The sequence below is a fragment of the Drosophila ficusphila genome, unplaced genomic scaffold, assembly GCF_018152265.1.
Source record: "Drosophila ficusphila isolate 14025-0441.05 unplaced genomic scaffold, ASM1815226v1 contig_712, whole genome shotgun sequence".
In the NCBI taxonomy this organism is placed as follows: domain Eukaryota; kingdom Metazoa; phylum Arthropoda; class Insecta; order Diptera; family Drosophilidae; genus Drosophila; species Drosophila ficusphila.
The window spans coordinates 264,532-283,860 of record NW_025064651.1 but is presented as its reverse complement, the minus strand read 5'-3'; the positions used below and the strand labels follow the sequence as shown (position 1 = coordinate 283,860).

At 42.3% G+C, this 19,329-nt stretch overlaps 1 protein-coding gene across 1 annotated transcript; it reads right to left on the bottom strand.

Annotated features, from left to right (window-relative positions):
- Positions 1-93: 93 nt before the first annotated feature.
- On the bottom strand, positions 94-18,064 carry LOC108090058. The gene is made up of 6 exons (XM_017188566.2): positions 17,564-18,064; positions 3,985-4,438; positions 1,594-3,920; positions 1,172-1,309; positions 902-1,109; positions 94-842 (listed from the first exon to the last, which is right to left on the bottom strand). The coding sequence occupies exons 1-6, from the start codon at positions 17,663-17,665 to the stop codon at positions 532-534; spliced, it is 3,540 nt and encodes a 1,179-aa protein (XP_017044055.2). The 5' UTR covers positions 17,666-18,064; the 3' UTR covers positions 94-531.
- Between the last annotated feature and the right edge of the window lie 1,265 nt (positions 18,065-19,329).

The following is a 19,329-nucleotide window of genomic DNA, read 5'->3' as shown; positions in this document are numbered from 1 at the left end:
TCGACTTTTCAAGCACATACATCGGCGAACTCTTGTGTCGAGTTTAATCCTGTAATCGCAATTAGGCTTAACGTGAATAAAACCAGCTTTAAATTATACTTAACTATACTTTATTTATTTTACAGAATTTTGTAAATTAATTTGCATTTAATTTAATGCCAAAAATAAATTATATGTGAACTTAACATAGATCCCAATCAGTTTCCACTTCTCTTGGTTTATTTTTTACACATTCTCTGCTCCTTTCTTAAATTGAACTATTTGTAATGACTGTTTTATGAAGGCGAAAAAGAAAAATGACAGAAAAGTTTATGGAAGCACCAAATCGTTGCATATATCTCTTACACACGTTGGATTCGCACCAGTTCTGTGAAAGATTGTAATTTCTTAAGTCCAGTAAAGGACTTTGGCAAGATTTCACTAACAATTTTGGATGTGGTTGATGAAACTCCTCCTCGCTTAAATTTACTCTTAAGGCTTAAAAACTGCTTCAAGAAGGGCCGCCAAAGGGCCTTCGCAGCTCTAATCTCTTCACGCTAGGACTCCATCCAGGGCATGGATCACTCCATTGGTGGCTGGAATATTCGACGTGACCATCTGGGCATCGTTCACCTTGATCTTGCCTGCGGATGTCTTCTGCAGGATAACAGTCTTGCCTGTAGACAGCGAGTCCTTGACCTGGTAGAAACGCATTCCGGCGGAGAAGAGAGCCCCGGGAACAATGTGCTTCATGGCAAATTGCTCGGCGACCTCCTTGTCGTTGTACAGCTTCTCCAGAGTGTCAGAATCCAGTTCGCTGAAGCTCTTATCCACGGGAGCAAATACCGTGTAGGTTTTCACACCTGAAAATTTACATTATATATTACTGAATCATTTCTTGAAAAAAAACTATTTTTCTTACCCTTGCTTTGCAGTTTCTCAGACAATCCAGAGGTGTACAGAATCTTAAGGAAATTGCTGAAGCGACCTTCGCGATCTGATTGCAGAGTCTGCAGAATATCTCCAACTGGTAGTGGGAACATCACTCGATCCACTGCGTGGGCCACTCCCTGTGGTATCTTAATGTCCTTCTTGTTTAGCACAACCATGGCTCCGTTGATGGTGGTGAGCTGCAAAAGTGGTATGTAACTTTAGTTTTTAGGTAAGATAAAATTAACGCAGCTCCTCTTACAGTCACATCGTTCCACTCTTGATCATGCATGTTGTACTGATTTACTCGCAATTGAGTTCCAGCCAAGGACACGCCTGTCATTTCGTCCTGCAGGGTGGCAATTTCAAAGGCTCCTGGAATAACATGGTGGAGGAGCAGCTGAAGGAAAAAAAATTTAAATATATTAAAAAAAAAACTTGAGAAAATATAAAAGACTGACTATACTCAATTTAATAAACTTTTTAACATAATGAAGATTTTTTTATACAATTTTTAAAACTTAGCTTAAATAAAATAAAATAAATTATAAACCAATAAATCAAGATTTTGTTTATAAAAACTTTTTAAGAAACTTAATATTTTTACCACAGGCAAACCTAATCGATTGTTGAATTTATAAAAGCTCCTTAGTAGCTTTTATTAAAATCTTAGCGTAAACTTACCCCGCTCAGCAATCTGGGATTGGACTGGAACTTCTCCTCGGCCCTTTCGGGTCCGCCCAACTGCACCAGCAGATTCTTGAACGCCTTGTCCGTGGGCACGAAGATGGTGTAGGGTCCGGTTTCGTTGAGGATGCTGTCCAGACCGGACTGCCTTAGGTACTTGGCCATGGCAAAGAGACCGTTAGACTTGAGTATCTGCAGCAGATCCTCGCTGGGATTGGATAGCACGGAACTGGTGGCTGGACTGGCCTGAGCCGCCTTCTCTGTATTCTCAGTTTCCTGAACGAGGGCATCGGCATATTGGGGCACAGGTGGCAGCAACTCTGGGTTGGTCGCCACTTCGGAGAGCCTCTCGGTCACCACTGGCAGGTGGGTGGATACACCTTCGAGATAAGGAGAAACTGTGACCGTAGATCCACCGTAAACTGGAGCCTGAGTGGTGCGGATCAAACTAGCGGCATTTGCGTGGTTGGTGCTGCTCTCAAAATTGAAATTGTGGCGCGAAGTTGGTGGCAAGTTGGTTGTGGTGGTTGTTGTCGAAGTTCTTGATGGATGATACTGCCTGTGGTTGCTGGGCGTTCCACGGGAAATAAATGGAGTTGGAGTAGTAGTCGTTGTGGTGGTGGTTGTAGTAGTGGAAGTAGTGGTTGGTGCACGCGTGGTTTGGATAATCTTGCCGCTCTTGATCTCAACCAGCTCATCGTTGGGCAAGGTCAGTCGAGAGACGGAGGGAGGCAGCTTGATTTCACCACTCCTGATCCTCTCCAGAATGCTTTCCACTTCGGATCCTGTTTGCTTGGTCTCTTTCTCCCCGTTGGCCTTCACTCCCTGGATCTTAAAGCTGCCATCCGCCTGCTCTTCGAGGTAAACGTAGGTGGCCTTCTTCTTGGGCGGCAATGTTGGTGGTGGTGCGGTGGCCGGTGCTTGGGACTTTGAGCTCAGTCCCTCAATTTCATAGCCATCGGGAATGAGTCCTCGCTTGGCCAGTTCTTCCAGGGAAGGTGGGTCATCCGAATCCGAGGTGATAACTGCCGAGCTGGCAATGCTGTTTGCTCCACTGCTGATTCCCTGGATATCACCTGCTCCACCGCCATAAAGAGCAGCCAAGCTGGAGAGATCCACTCCACCGGGTAGAGAACCGGAAGGCAGAGTGTCCGATTCCTGGGGATCGGGGGATCGCAGGATCTGCACTTTTCCACCACCTGGCAACTCGAGATCCTTGCTCTTGCTGGGCGCCACGTCACTTAAACTAAGCTTAGCCTCGCCACCCAAAGCCTGTTGGGCCAGCAAAGTTTGCAGTTGCTCCTGCGAGTAAGCCTTTTGTCCCTGAACCAAGTTGGGATCTGTGGTGCGGATCACCTGAACCCGCTGGCCATTGGGCAGCACCAAATCCATCTCATCGTAGGTCTTGTTGCCAGTCAGTGGTTGTTGTGGAGCTTCAGACAAGGCAGCCTTCAGTTGCTTGAGCAAGTCATCTCGAGCAATGGTCTTCACCGGTTTCTTGCCCTTCTGACTTGGATATTTTCCGAGTTCCGATTTCACCTGAGCGTAGATGTTTTTCTTGGGAGTGGTAGTTGCCTCAGTGGTTGTGGTTGTTGTCGTGGTGGTTGTGGTTGTTGTTGGGTGTTCTTTGTAGTACTGTTGCAGTGCGCTGTTGAATTGATTGTACTCCGTGGGATGAGCCACTGGTCTTCCACGTGCCGGAGCTGCAACATAGGGTGAATTCTGGTAGTTGCCATTATGCTGGGTCACAATTGTGGGCAGAATGTGCTGCTTGATTTGGTGTTGCTTCAGCAAGAACTCTTCGTGTTGCTGACGCACCTTGTTCTGCGACTTTTCATACTGCTTGGCCACGAATTGCTCGTGTTTCTGGATCAGCTTTTGCTTGTACTCCTGGTCAGCTGGTTGAGCTTGAGGCTGAATTGGGGCCGGAGCATTGACGAATTGGTGCTGGAACTGTGGTGGTTGCTGCTGAGATTGGTGAGGTTGCTGGTGGAAAGTTCCCCTGGTGGGTTCCGGGAACGGAGTGGCTTGCACATTACTGAAGATCTGCGGCACCGGCAGTCCCAAGTGGGGAGTCAGCTGATATTGCTGCTGACTGGTTTGTGGCTGGTAGTTAAATTGCGTGTTCTGCTGGGGAATTGTCTGAAAAGTTGGAACTGGCGCCTGACTGGGCAGTTTTTGTGTGGTCTGTGGAAGAACTTGTGGTCCGAATTGCTGGGGTTGCTGGAAGCCAAATTGCTGCTGCTGCTGCTGTTGCAACTGCTGTTGCTGGTAGGTTTCCGGCGAGGGTTGAGGGGGGAAAGCCGTGGACTGCAAGCGCGAATCTAAAGGGAAATTGCAGATAGGTTAACAGGTTGAAGATCAAGAGAGATCTTGTGTTTTGCTTACCGAATTGCTTGTGGCGCTGTTGCTGGGGATGTTGCTGCTGCTGTTGCTGTTGCTGCTGGGAGCCCGCAAAGTTACGCAAGTCCAAGAAGTTTTGATGATGCAGATCCAAGCCAGCCGAAGAAGAGGGCAACTGCTGTGGCGGCTGCTGCGGGAATTGCGGAGCCGTTTGAAGTTGGTTTTGGGTCGAGCGCTGGAATTGCTGATTGTTGTGTTGCTGCTGCTGTGGCTGATGTTGCTGCTGCTGCTGCTGCTGCTGTGGGAACGGCCCGAAGCGGTGTTGCTGCTGCTGCTGCTGCTGCGGCTGTTGCTGGTGATGCAGATGCGTGTGCTGCTGGTGGGGAACGTGCTGCTGGCCGCGGTGGGGAATGGGCAGCTCCACGCCCGCCTGGACAAAGTTTTGCTGATTGTACTGCTGCAGATTCAGTTGGCGGCGCTGCGAGTTGTGAAAGGGCGGCTGCAATGAGGGCAACGGGTGAGTTACAACTTTCCATGCAATGAGATGATGCAATTTCTCGGCCAGAGCAGAAAACCAGCTTCAGACCGAGATCCCTCGACAGTTAAGAGATAAGTCAAACACCGAGTGAACGCTCCTAAAGTAGCAATGAACCAGTTTCGCAGGCGACTTTAATGGCAAATCCCCGCTCCATTTTTTCAGGCAAAACTAGACTGTGTGTCTGGTTTGGCTTTGGGGTCCTTATTGGCGGGCAGTCGGTCAAGTTGAAGTCCATAAAAAATGGCAAACTTGTTGGACCGCCCGTGTATTACGGAAGATGAAAGTGCATTGCGCTGACTCGACTTTTTCTCATTTAAATGATAGCAATCTGGGTCGTAAGAAATGATTGCCCAAGAAAGTTAATACCTATCATGCACAGAGATTTCAAATCCGAATTGAGCATAAATTTAAGCGGCGAATAATCTGTGTGGATAATGACAGTCTCATGCTTCCTCCGAACTGAAGTCTGCTCTATTCACTTGGTAACCCACTTGTATTGTTTCCCATCTGCAGTTGTCATTAGTGGATCTCTCTCACCGACCGACCTGCTTATACAATCTAGCTGCTAAGCCAAGACCGCCCTGCCCGAACTACCCGTCATACACCGCGTATACGTATTGCCAATTGAGGGGCCGGGCGATGGTCAGACATCGGGCAATTGTTTAACAACAGTTATCCAACACAATTTCCAAAGAGGCTACAGGAGATGATGAAGCTGCAACTGCAAGGCGGCAGGCGTGTGTTTATTGTTTGCTTTTGCTTCTTTTGGCCTATGGCTAAACTGCTGTATGTACAATTTAATTGCCTCGGCCATAAATCTTATTTTTTGCCAGGCTCTGTCGATGCCAGATTGGGGCGTTATCAGTCTACTCGCACCGCGGCTCTTTCTTTTCGCATGGTAATTATGTTGCTGCCGCTAATGCCGCACCTCATCATGACGCGATTTTGTTGGCCGATGATGATGCCGCCAAAAGTTGGCAGTGGGACGGGTTAGGATTATGCAACCTAATCACAGGGCAATGATTGAATTGGATATGAGTTCGGGGGGCTCGAAACAGGTGAATGAAAGACTAAGGGGCTTAGTTTTAATGGAATAAATATAAAAAATCTTTGGGTATCTTTTCACTGCAATCACTTAAAGACCGCCTAAGCCAATCGTAAAGAAAAAAGTCCATTGCCTTGTCATCTCATCGTAAACTTCAGTTTTTCCCCAGCTCCAGTCACTATTTTCTTACGTTTCGAAGATGACTTTTCCCTACAAATTGCCTGGCTGGTGAAAACGTCAATCAGTCATCAATCAAGTGCCAAAGCAATCAGCATCCCCGTCCCAAAAGCCACTGAACCCCACTCCTCATAGGGCTGTACACATATCTCTTTCCATTTCTATCTGTTCACATGAGTGTACTGCATGTGTTCAACATGTCAATTTCGTGGTTTAGCGTACTCATTCAACATTTTCACGGCGTTCGTATGCAAAGCGCTTTCGTTTTTAAACACCAGCCATCGATGGCCAACTGTTAATACGCTACGCATGCGCATTAACCCATTGAGGGAAGGTGGTTGGAGCTGTCGCCAAATGCCACCGCAACCCACGTGGTTGATACCCAACTGTTTGCCACTGGGTTAAATCTGTCAAATGATCGACAATCAGAGTGTGGGTGTGAAAACTGTGACTAAACAGTGCACACAAGCATTTATCATAAAAGCCACAAATTGCTGTTATTTGTGATAAATGGAATCTTGGAATAATAAATTAATTTAAGATTTGTTGGTACTTTAAATATTATTTAAATATTTTATTTATTTTTTCATTTTTTCATTTAAAGACTTTCAATAAAAAGAAAAGTGGCAAATGTTTCAACCTTAAACACCAATCATTATTAATTTCACTTGTCAACACAATAGAAAAACACAAGGCCTAGAAAATATTTCAAAGCTTTAATCAATCGAAATTTTGTAAAGGTTTTTACTTTATCAAAGCCTAAACTCGTTAACAAAACATACATGGATTTCTCCTAATCAAATTCGAGTTTTCGGGCCCAAGAAATAACATAACATTTGTTAACAACTAAAACATTTCCTTAGATAAACAAAGAAAGTTCCATTAAAGCAACAACTGGGGTTGGGCTCCCACAACCAACTCCATTTCGTTACGTAAACATTCCCCTTCGAAGGCTGTCAAATCAAATGGGCATTATGCTAATCGGAGAAGATACACCTCGAGATAGCCGGCAACAGGTAGAAGTCGCTACATTCCACCGGATCGAAACCAGTTTAGAGTAACATTTTTCACATTTTAGTAGGGGCGTTGTGATCCATGATGAATCTGTCAGTTACATGACTCCGGCTGCCGGCTAATTTGTTAATAATTCATAATTGATTTCTCATCACAAGCCTGGCCGAGACGGGTATTACGAGAGTTAGCTTTAGCCAGATGAGATACAAAATGAAAGCGAAATTTTGGAAATTTCCTTGCGTCGTCAGATTCGGTTTCGTTTCGCAGTGAAAGTGATTTGTTTGATATTTAGTAAGCATTTAAGCCGTTTATGTTAATTAGAATTTAATAGTTCGAACCGCAAGACCTTCGAGCCCCAAGAAATGGTACGCTAATTAATAGTCTCCCAAAATCAGAGGCCGTAAATTCTTCAAATCCCTCAGTTGCGCAACTGCCTGAGGTAACTGCAAGATGCTTCTCGAGTCGCACAGTTTACTAGTTTTCCAGTTATGTTTTTTCGGTCATGTCAATGGCCAATGGCATCTAAGCTGGCCTCGTTTTCCCCGATTGCCTTTCGGATTTCCTGTCTGCCCCGCAGCCAGCCAAAAAAAAACTTCAACTGAATGCATTTGCCTTCCAGTTTTGCACTGGATCTCAGTGTGTTCTTTTGCCACTCTTGCTTGTTTGTTTTGGAGTTTTTGGCCACCGTTTTTTGGTTTCAAGGTTGTTTGGCCAGAAAAATGTGAGGATCTTTTTTTCGAGGCGATCGAAGACATGTTGTGCAATTTGTGTTCTGACCATAAAAAGAGCTGCACATGTCAGATGTCACTTTCAGCATCAATCTAATGGCTAATGAGATTTTATGTTTATGGAAAAATCTTAGATTCTTGTATAATGGGAGAATCAAAAATAAGTTTACATGTTAAACATTGTGTAAGTGGGGCAATTAAAATAAATTTGTTAGGCGGTTGGCTTGCTTCAAAGTTTTGATTTGGTTTTATTAGTTTTTGAAGTATGATAAATCAGTATGACTTAATCAATACGATTTATAAAAATTGGTACCTTTTTGTCTAAGGGCCATTGTATTTCTTAACAAAGCTTTGAAAAATTGCAGCAATCTTAGCGCATTATTTGAGCGCTTTGAAAAACTAGGACAAGCCTTGCCTAAAATTGATTTATTAATGGTCTGTCATCCACATTTAACGGCTCATTAAATTGTTTGTCTAACTTATCAGCGCAGTGCATCTTAATCTCAGTTAAATCTACGAGATCGTGCTCAATTCATTTCCACATCAGCCTCCTTGTTCAATAAAATTTAGAACTGAGTAGCTAACCAACTACGATCTTTTAACTCTTAGCAGAACTGGTTAACTTGAGGGGAAATCCCCTGCAATCCCCCTGTTGACAGTTTCCAAACGGCAGAAAATGTGCATATTAAGCTTTTGATGGCAGTTGATGGCTTAGTTTTGTGTGGCGGCTGCAGCGGCTTCGTTTGGTTTTTATTTGTTGTTTTGAGGATTGGTCAATCCATAGATTTGGCAATTCCCTTTCACTTTTCCGGACTATCGAGAAATGACTGCAATTTGCAAAGATGGCCCACAAAAAATAGGTGAACAAAATATTTCAGTGGATTTCCTAAAGCCTTTTTAATTGCCAACAAAATAGCTAGCTGGCTAAGCAAATAAGTAATTAATTTGCGGCCGCACAAAAGAATGCTCGGCAACAATAGCCACGGCAGTAACAGCAAAAAGTGAAATTTACATAAAATTGTGTAATTAACTGAGGTAAATAAGAAATTGCCTCAAGCGGGTCTTTGGCCAACACCTACACCTACCCAGAAAAGGGGCATGTACATGAAAGCGAAAGAAGCCACCAGCCGAATAACACAAAAAAAAAGTATAGCAACAATGAAAAGATTCCATCCAAACCCGCCGGCGGTTAAAACAGCCGAATTGAAACAAAAACAAATATTATTTAACCGCTTTTTTAAAGCCCCACAAGAAAAGGCGAAAAAGAAACTTGGTCAGCTCTGCAGATATTATCGCAGGAAATACTTCACTCTCGGAAGAAAGGGAAAAGTGCTTGAAACTGTTTACAAACAAGGCAATTTATCAGAAAGACTCTAAAATTGTCGGACGATAAACTGGAAAGCTACCATTGTCAATATTCAGATTGTACGGGTTATAAAAATGGTGCTACTACTAATGAAATTTTCAAGAAAAGATAAAAATAAACTAGTTTATTTTTCATCTTATTAAAATTATAGAAGTAATTTTTGGTTGTAATTAGCTGCTTTAATAATATCAAGGAACTTTAACCCCAACTGTAAGCATCTGCTTTCGTAGCCAAACTGTCAATCAACTTGTTTAATCACACTGATATTAAATTTCGTAACTTCTGCCGTCGTTTGATACTCCACCAGCTGTTTTCTCCAGCTAATTTGAAACTTTACAACCACAAATCTCTACAAGGATTGCATAACCGCTTGCAGCGACACAAAATTGTGACTTAATGCAATTGCAAGTATCTGGCACTTCAAAACTTGAGTGGCATACAAATTTAATTTAATTGAATTGAAGAAGCAGGCAAATGAGCTTGCAAACAAGGCGAAATGCCAATGGCAAAAGTTGCACAAATTCGCTTCCTGCTGAAGCCGTTTGTATCTGCATCTCGACGCCCACAAAAACCTCACAGGTAGCTGAAATTCAGCGGGTGCATCCGACGACACTCCACTAAAATTGAGCGTGGAAGCTGTGCTCATATGCTTAATTTGACACACTCCGACACTTTTTACGAGCGGCAGAGATTTATAGTATCATTAGCATTGCCAGGGGCAGCATTAGCAGTTTCCTTGGCTGCGGGGTATCTGCCAGATACTAAACTAAACCACCAACCAAATGTAATTTAAATAAACCCACTTCTTTTTGTTTTGGTCTCGGTTTGGGGCATGAGAAAATTTGGGTTTATGGGCCATCTGTTTTTGGGTAATTAACATGTTCATATGGCTAATTGCAGCGAGCTGACTTTTTATTGTGCGCAGAGATCGAGTCTTATGCTTTTCGGATGTTGGTCTTGAAGACACTTGACAAGATGAGAAATCTTGGCCAAAATTGGCAGGTTGACTTTGAATAGAAAGTGAGAATTTCAATTGAGGCCAAAGCAAAAAATGTATTTAAATTTTTTATTTCAGTGCAGGTAGTAATTTATGGCCATTATGCGCCTCAATCTATCACTATCGAACGCAACATCTTTTTGAACAAACAACTCAATTTTCAGCCTCAACACACTTTCAGTTTCAAAACCACAATATCAGGCGTATAATATCATAACACAATTATTATTTTGCAGACAATCGCCTGCAAGATCCTCATAATTATCAAAGGCAAATTGCGTGCCGGGCCGACATAAAACAGAAACCTCTAAAAATTATATTATTGTTGGAAATAAATTTAAATACGCTGCAATTTTTACTTTCCAATTCAATAAATTTGGCGCACGCAGCTAAGCGAATTGCGTGCCATTTATCTTCGGATCTTTGCCATGGCCAAGACACTCTCGTACTACACTTCAGTTTGTTAGTTGGCGCCCACATTGAAGGAGGCCAAGATTTATTTACCCGGCTCTCTGTTGATGGACAGTAGCGAACAATTAAGAGAACCGACGGAAAGTATTACAATTTCGCTTTGAAGAAAGGCGCAACGAAGATTTGCATCTGTCAGATTTCGTTACTCAACATTGCCGTGAAATTTCATTGACATACCGCCACACGCCCAAAAACCTTTCCACGCTCATCAACCGTCAAAATTCCGAGTCTTTGTTAAACTCATCATCCCGAACTCTTGTAATTTTGTGCAATTTTTCTCCTTTTATTCAGCTGTCACTGTGTTTTTCAATGACGCCAATATAGAAATACATATAAACAGCACAAAAGCCTTAAGATGCGCGTATTTTAGCCGACTCTTATATTTCGCACTTGTATTTACTTTAGTGACTTCAGAGCCATTGAGTTGGGATTGTTTGTCTACTCATTTCCATGGGCTGTCACTTGAATTGAGCGCGTCGATTTCAATTGATGCAAAGTCTTAAGGTTTTGTCGCGTTTGTTTGAGTTATATGGGTCAGGCCAATGTTTGGTTAGATGGTAGATGGTCTCTTTGACCAAATTGTTTATTTATACAGGTTTCGACCTTGGTTAACAATTCAGGCTGGCGAATTGTGGGAAAAGTGTGAAGCTATAAGGTCGCGATGGCAGATCTCAAGATGAGTTCGGTGTAAATACAGCCGCTTTGGTAATCTTTCCTCACTCAACTCCAACCAATTAGGTGTTCCTCAATTTCTCATGCCAACCCCAGATCTTTCTAGCGATCCAACTTAACGCTTGTCTAATGCTTTAATTACGTATTAGCATTGCCTCAGATTCCCAGACATGCGATTGCATTTGGAGCCATCCGACTTCCCCCACCATATCATTTGTCAAAAGAGAAGCCATTGTTTTTGCACCGGAATGGAATGTTGAACTTTTGATTTTCTTCCACCTCGCGTTCATTTCGGAATTCATAATTTATGGGTTAGCAGTGCGCCAGAGACCACCGAATGCTTTGGATTCGAAAGTGAAGTTCTTATAATTTTAATTACGTTTACCCAGCGGAGGAACCAATTAAGTCATTTCCAGATTGTATCGGTGCGGCTCGTTGGTCTTGACTCGCCAAATGCTCACATTGCTGGGTCTCGTGCCCGCTTTTGGTCACGCAAGCTCACTCTTTCCGAGAAATAGACTCCATGCAAATTGCCAAGAGGGTCTCTATGGTCTTTTGGGGGTCGCGGGGTCCCAGGTCTACGGTCTACGGTCTATGGTCTTTGGTCTGGCAAATGTTTCGAATTGCCACCGGCTTCGAGGAAAAAAAAAAAAGGTGGGAGCCGGAGTCAGTAAACTGTTTTGCTGCAGTTCGTGACAGTTTTTAGCAATTACCCGGATGAACCGGAATGCGACACAAAGTCGCAGACCCATCTGGTCGGTCTGCTGACCATTGTTAAGCGGTCAGTAACCTCATGTGGAAGTCACTTGCGAATTGCCAGCACTCTGCTCAGATTTCTAAAAGATTTTGTGCACCCCTCTTTGATCGATATCCATACAAAGTTTCTACACCCCAAGGCAGGGTTTTCTTTTGTTTGTTTCTTAAAGAAATCGAAAGCTTTTGTGCATTTTTGCCTCGCATGCCCAACTGATGCACTCAAATGCGCAGCTAAAGCCGCAGCGAAATGAGAAGAAAAGGCACCGAAAAACCGCCGAGCAAATTAAAATTTATTATTTGCAACAAAACGAAACACTTTGAGTGCCGAAGAAGCGAATGGAAAATGCAACTGAAATGCCAGCTATGGAACTTCTGCGGTGCACAAAATCACCGAAGCTTGCGAAAAGTGTTTTTCTTTTACTGCAACTCTTGTTCAGTTCAGTTTTCTTCACTGCATGCCGCCAACGAACTGAAAGTGGCTGACAGAGGCTGCGGGACTATCGCTGGATTTGCTATACAATATATACATATATCTTCACTATATACTGTAGTGGGGTATTCGGTCTGTCGGTGGCGATAATGTGGCATGAAGCAGCCAACTGAAGTGCGAAGTGGGTTGCTGCAAGTGGGAGGCGTGTTTCGGACTTGACAGGTACTAAGCAGAGTATCTCCTCGCCGAGGGCTTTGACTTCCTGCCCAGGGAGCCCTCAAAGCGGTGGAAAGTGCCCGAGAAGTTGCATCAGCTGGGGGTAAACATAACTGCCTTTAGGCCTCCACCTACCATGATCATAAAAATGTTATATTTGCTAAGCAAGTTGCTCACAAAAAACATTACGTTTTCCGCCTCTTTCGGTGATTTGCAAAGAGATTTCCTGAAGAGGCACAAATCTTTGCTCGCTTTTTTAACAAAAATACATTAAATCGTAATTTTTATTGCTAAGCAACTAACTCTTTTTGGTTTTATTTTAAAAATTTTTAAGAAATGCATGTTATGCAAATGCTAACACACAAGCAAAGTTTTAAATATCATATTCATATAACCAGATACCATTTCCCACATTTATCCTTCATTTGTTGACTATTCCATGAACGTCCTTGCCGACTTTCCCATAACCCCCTAACCTTTAGCTGCCCATCCTCTAACTCTTTTGCATGCATACCATACCATATGAAAGTAAAATTGATATCTGCACTTTTCCATTACACCATGCCCAACCGCAAAAATGTCATTAAATAATTTCGCTGCGCATTTGCAGTGCTCAAAAACAGAGAAATAAAGTGCAAATCGATGGACACGTTTTCGGTGCTTTGGGGTAAAGCAGGCGGCTTAAAAACTGTGACTCCCACCTCGCCACCAGGCAAAAGGAAAACACACACATACAAATTATGCAACTCGTCGTCGGCTTGCAACATCTTGGGGCAGACCAACCCGACCCGTCCAACAGTTGCAGATGCAATTGCAGCAGCAAAACAGAAAACAGCAGCAGCAGCAGCAGTCAGCATCATCGGCTTGTGGAAAATCTTGTTTTGGAACTGCAAGCCAGCAACAAACGCTTCTTCATTTTCGCGCAATAAACATTTCGCCCCAGACACAAAGGCAAAAAGCAACAACAAATACAAATACAACAACAATACGAAAACGAAAGTGCAACAAGAAAACTTTGGGGCCATAACGAGTTGCCCAGTTTGAACCGCCGTTGGGCTTGGCTATTGCATTACGTGCGGTTGTTTCGATTCCTCGCCGAGGATCGTTTGACTTTTGGCCATATTTGCGTTGAGTTATGGCGAGAAAGAAGATGCAGCTGAAAAACCCGTTTCACGTGGCGTATGAGTAACGCGGAAGTTGACACTTGCTGTACTTGCTGCACTTGGTACGTTGTTGCAACGGCGGTGGGTGCAAAAATTGCCTTGATATATTTACCGCACAACATACCTCGACTAATTGCGGCATTCGTTAGGCGGCTTGCCACTTCCACCAATTCCTATTTGTCGTCGCTCGCAATTAGACAATAAAAAGCCATAACAAATCCCATTTTGTTTTCTGCATCTCCGATTTTTTTTGGTTGGCCAATTCAAGCGATTTTTAATGACCCGGCAGAAGAAGCCATCCGGCCAAACTGTCAATATCCCGCGATGAGTTATGTCGCCGAGCCCTTTTACTTTCTTTTCCCATTTCGGACGTCGTTTTAATGATCCCTCCGCTGGCATGTGAAATTATTGTTTATAGGTAATACCATTTTTATTTTTCACTGAGCTAATTTCTTTTGATCGTTTCCACGAAATTATGCGGAACCAAGCCTGCGGTTTACTGGCTATGTTAATGGCTTAATAATTGAGAAGTTCGTTGGGGTAATGAGGAACTATAGAAAGCGGAAGATGCCATGAACCCCTATAAAGTTGGACGGCGGGGTATCTGCAATTCTTGGAAGAAATTTGCCTTCTACTTTTACCCCACTTACATTCTAATTTGCATATTAAGTGGGTCAGTCAATTGGAGAAACCAAAATGCAAAAGCGTTTATTTATTTTGCAAATTCCTAAACTTCATCAAACAGCAATCAAAAGGTTAGAAAATAAGTAGCTGCATTGCAGAAGATTGCATAACGCCGCTTATATCACCGATGAAATTACATTTACAATTTTTTTCCCAAACAGCCCTTTCGCCCTCCTCAATCCAATCAATCAGGCATGACACTCCGGTTTCATTCACTTTTCAGGCAATTTTCCTCTCATTGAAAACGAAATTGATTTAATTCTCAATCACCTCGAAACCAGTTGGGTGCAAAGCCAATCTAGTAAAGTAGAAAAAAAGAGTAAAATAAAGAAATAAGGCAGATCCAATTGGACACTCGCTGTCCCGGTGTGATTAGCGTACAATTATTTTATTTGTTTGTGGTTAGCAGCTGAAAGGCGCTCTCAATGGGATTGTGTTTGATGCGGTTCGGTTTAAAGTGGCGCCAGGCTAATGGCAGCTCGTTACTTTCCTGAAGTGGGAAAAATCGAGGGCCATAATCAGAGGCGATTGAGGTGCGATGATTGAGCCCTGAGCCGATTAGCTCTTGAGCTCCGGCAAGTGCCAACATCTCGCCCGTCTCGTTCGCGTTGACACTTTCCTGTTCTCTCACAAAAACAACTTTCATTTTTCAAGCCAAATCCATTAAGAGTTTGTCACCTCGTCGCTCGTATATCGAAATATCTTTCAGATAAATATGCAACCGAACAACAATATTTATAAAGATCTCTCGATTGACCCACTTTCCTTGCCTTGAAATCGAACAGAACCCAGCTCGCGAAAAGAAATTACAATGAAATGCGGCTTCTTATTATGATTTTTGCTTTATTTTTTTTCTTCTGCTGCTTGTTGATGTTGTTGTGGAAACAAAAGCCGAACTGAAAACGAACAGGTTGTAGGGTCCGTCACAAAAATATCAAATTATTGCCCGACGTAAGTCAATGTGAAATGTTGCTTGTATTTATTGCTCAGTTGGCTCGAGGCTACGTTTAATCGAAAATGATAAGCTGGTTATACCATGGGAAGCTTAATGTGGGCATTTATTAGTTGGCTTGGAAACAGAGAGAGTGAGTTCGTGTGATGAGCAGCAATTTAGCATCGATTTCTTAACAAGCCAAATTTATAGATACGTTAAAAGCTTTTTTAATAATGTAATCTGATTGATTGCTGAAAATTGAATGCGGTTGGTTTTCAAAGCAAACCAACTACAAAGTAACGTGCTAAGCAATGAGTTAATTATGTAAATGATAAAAATTTGATTAAATAAGGATGGGTCTTTCTATCAAGCGGTGTTCTTTTGATTATCTATGGTGTATATTTGCTTGCCCCAACAAAAGTGAAAGCAAGGCGAGTAAAATAAACATAAATATGTTAAATAAAAGCAAACAACAAAAAAATAAAAGGAAACAACCGGCAAGCCAACAATTTGGCAGGCCCAGAAAAACATGTTCGAAGACAGAAAATTGTTGTTTTCTGCCGGGATGCGGATTTCGGATGGGAACTGCTGCGCCTGCGCCGTGAACTATGGAACTACGGACGATGGCCAATGGACGATGGGCAACAGATGGTACTGAACAGTTGACTGCCCGGCTGCCAAGTTTACACGACACAAAGACACAACTGCAGGCGCTACGTGAGGCAATATATACAAAATAATAAAAGTTCAAATTAAGCAATAGCAAAAACAAAAAAGAAATTGCCAAGCCGACGAATCCCGAAATACAACAAAAGTCTCTTAAGTCAGCCACTGCAACTTCAACTGCGACATCGACCAGTTCCTGTTTACTGCCAGACAAAAGGAAGATGATGATACTTTTTTCCTTCTGCAGGTTTTGTTGTTTGGCCAAAAAAAGTAAAAACTGTTAAGATGCAATCGCAGGCCATTGCCACAGCTTATGTCAATAGTGAGAGATGATGTTGGCAAAAATCTGGTCCGAACACGTTTTTCTTGCGTTATGGAAAAGTTGTGCAAGTTGCCGAAAAGGAAATTGGCAAGTCAACCGATGCACGAAAAGGTTAAGGACAAAGCCAAGCGAGAGGTGAATACTACAATTTTTTGTTAGGAAAATAAATTAACTTTAGGGTTGCAAAGCTTGACTTCTTTTGTTCGCTAATTGTCTGCACTTACACTACGAAATAGTTCGCGATGATCAGGGCATTTTTATCTGTCTGCCCATTCAACCATAATCCCATAATCCCATATCAAAATATTGCCCGTGGCACAAGCAACGAAAAAATAAATCTTTTTTACGTAATTCAAACCTCAATTATAGGCATTAGTTCATCCAAAAGTAAAGATTAAACAACGAAAAAAGAGGAGACAACAAAGCTGTTGATTTCACATCATAAATCGTTGTGGCTTTTGGCCAAAACTTTTTGGGCTTTAGCCGTAAAAGTGAAAACTATAACAGCGGATGCCAAACTTGATCAGATTACATCGACATAGGAAAACTGCGAAGTGTTAGCAAGGTAATCAATTATCTAAGGGACCTTAAACTTGGCACGAACCCGTGAGAAGTTCTCTGAAAGCGAAATGACTTGGCAATTTCTTCAGCCAAACTTCTTCTTGAAGTTGTTGGGAGATGGGTTTTCTTTTCGATACACGGTTTCCTGACCAATCCAACCGAACAGGTTTATAATCTACAAGCTGGCTGCCTTAAACGTTGTCTCATGACTTTACGGCTTTCCTTTGCATCTTCATTTAATCGAGTCCCCCGCCTTTCAACTCAGCGAAAGATAAAAATATTTTTGTGAAAAGGGAAAGTTCATTGAGGCGTTGAAAATCGTTTTCGTTTTCAGTTGCGGTCCTAAATGTTTCAACAATTAATATTGAAATTCCGAAAACAAATATTTAAATAATTGAATTTTTAAATAGGCAGGGAGGCATGGGAACTCCAACTGCGATCAGTTGGGGGTCACCTTATTGGTAGAAAGTCTTATGCAAGTTTTGAGGAATTTTTTTTTGGGAAGGCGCTCTAAATCTTTTTTGGCTGTTTGACATATTTATGCGAGTACTACTCAACACATGGCAACTTTCTTTGGCCGAAAATCGAAAAGATCTAAAAACTGTGTCAATTTGGTCGGGACAAACGAAGAGTCCACAAAGCCAGATTTAACAATGAATATTTGCATATCGTTCAATGGGAATGCAAATTAAGTGATAAATATTTTTTCTTCACTTTTATGATTATTTGGCACATATTTCGAATGACGTTTATGAGGTATTGCCTTTGTCCAATGGAATGTGGAACACCACAGATGGAGTTTTGCAAAATTTGAATATTTTATTAACATCAACAAATGCTGAAGTATTTATTGAAATTATTTCTTAGCCACTTTCCCAACTTACCGCATTGTGAAGTCCAACATTGGGTGGTTGTATAAATCCTTGGGCATTCGCAGTGACCACCCACAGGCACAAAGTGCCCCACAACGCCAATGAGACTCTCATGATTCACTTTGGAATTCCGTATACAATACTGCCTCTATCAACTGTTTTTGTTTTCTCAATTAATCCGATATCGATGCACTATTTTCTTTCGAAACAAACACGATACCGCTGAAAATGTCCCAGAAAAAGGAGGGCGCGCGAAAAAATGTCAGTTATGCGACACGGAACAACAACACTTAATCCAAATCAACTTTGGTCCAAGTTATTTTCGTTACGTTTTCTATTTGCTTTATGCAAATGATGCAGTTTCTGTTTTCTTCGACGCTCTCGGTTTTAAAATTCCGTTAACGTTTGAGCCGCGTTTGGGGTCTGACTTTTCAACTGACTGACTGGCAATGGTAGCAGCCGCAGACACGACTTGTCTGGTAAAAGTTCGAAGCTTAACTGAAGATCATTAAACGTTTGGTAACAATTTAAGCCAAGCTCGCGACGAAGATGCCAAAAAGCCGTCGCAGTGGCAACGAAGAAGCCAGCAACATGCGCACATTGGCAACATGTTGCCAAAGTCGAAGAGGCAGCAATCTGCTCGAAGAGAAAGGAAAGAGCACGGCTTTCTGGTCGAAAGAGAAAGTGTTGCCGGGTTTTGTTGGCAACATGAGGAAGCGGCATGCATCGGCTTATCAATTTAGCGTGAATCACGGTAGCTTATCGAACCCAGAAACGGAATAGCCGAAACTTAAATCTCCGATTGCTAGTTTCCCCAACCAACCAAGAAGATTATGGCCACAACCACGTAGCTTACTCGGAAGTGGCGATAACAATCCGGATCGGGGGCGTCCGAGAATTCGGGCTTGGATCAAATTATTTTATTGCATTGCATCGTTTAAGCCACAGACGTGTGGTTCACAACTCAAGACTTGTAACAACAATAGCTGGCGTTGTTCACGCTCATTGCCGCGCTTATTACCGATTTTTATAGACAAGCAAGCGTATGTTCAACTGATTCATATTTCCACGATTCGAGCATGATTAATGCTAAGTTGGAAGCTCGGTTGAGCAACGTGTTTGGCGATCCCCGCTGAGATCCCATAAGGTGATCTACTGAACAGTTTCTTACACCTTACGTCACAGCCACTTGCCAGTGAATTTGCATATTACGCTTGATTTGATATCTTAATAGAAGGCGCCATGTGAGCTGCTCGCAGGGATCATCGGATTAGTGGAATACATTTATCATTGTTCAGATTTAGATTTGTCTGCATGGGGTTGTTTTGATGGATCGCATTAAAAAGACTTTCCAATGAAATGGTTAAAAGAATGTCCGACTTGCCCCGATGTTTTTTAATACAAAATAGTACAAAAATTTAATAAATGATTTTTGATATTCAATTGCATTTTTTAAGTTGGTCAAGACTTCAAAAAAACTTGTCATTACTCCAATGTCTTGTGACTCGTTAAAGTTTCTTTCTTTCTTTCTCATATTTTGACAGCGTTGAATTGATAAAATCATTCCCCTTCAAAGCAAACAATTTATTTGAAGGAAATGCACATTATATATCAGAAAATCAGGTAGACCATTCAACAAAGTGGTGCATTTTCAGCTTTCCACTCAATTATTTCCAGTACGCAAGCAATTCGGTGGCGACTAATCAACCTATCCATCAATCAACTCCCAAAACAGGCATTTCATCGCCGGTTTTCATAAATAACTTTTCACTTTCCGG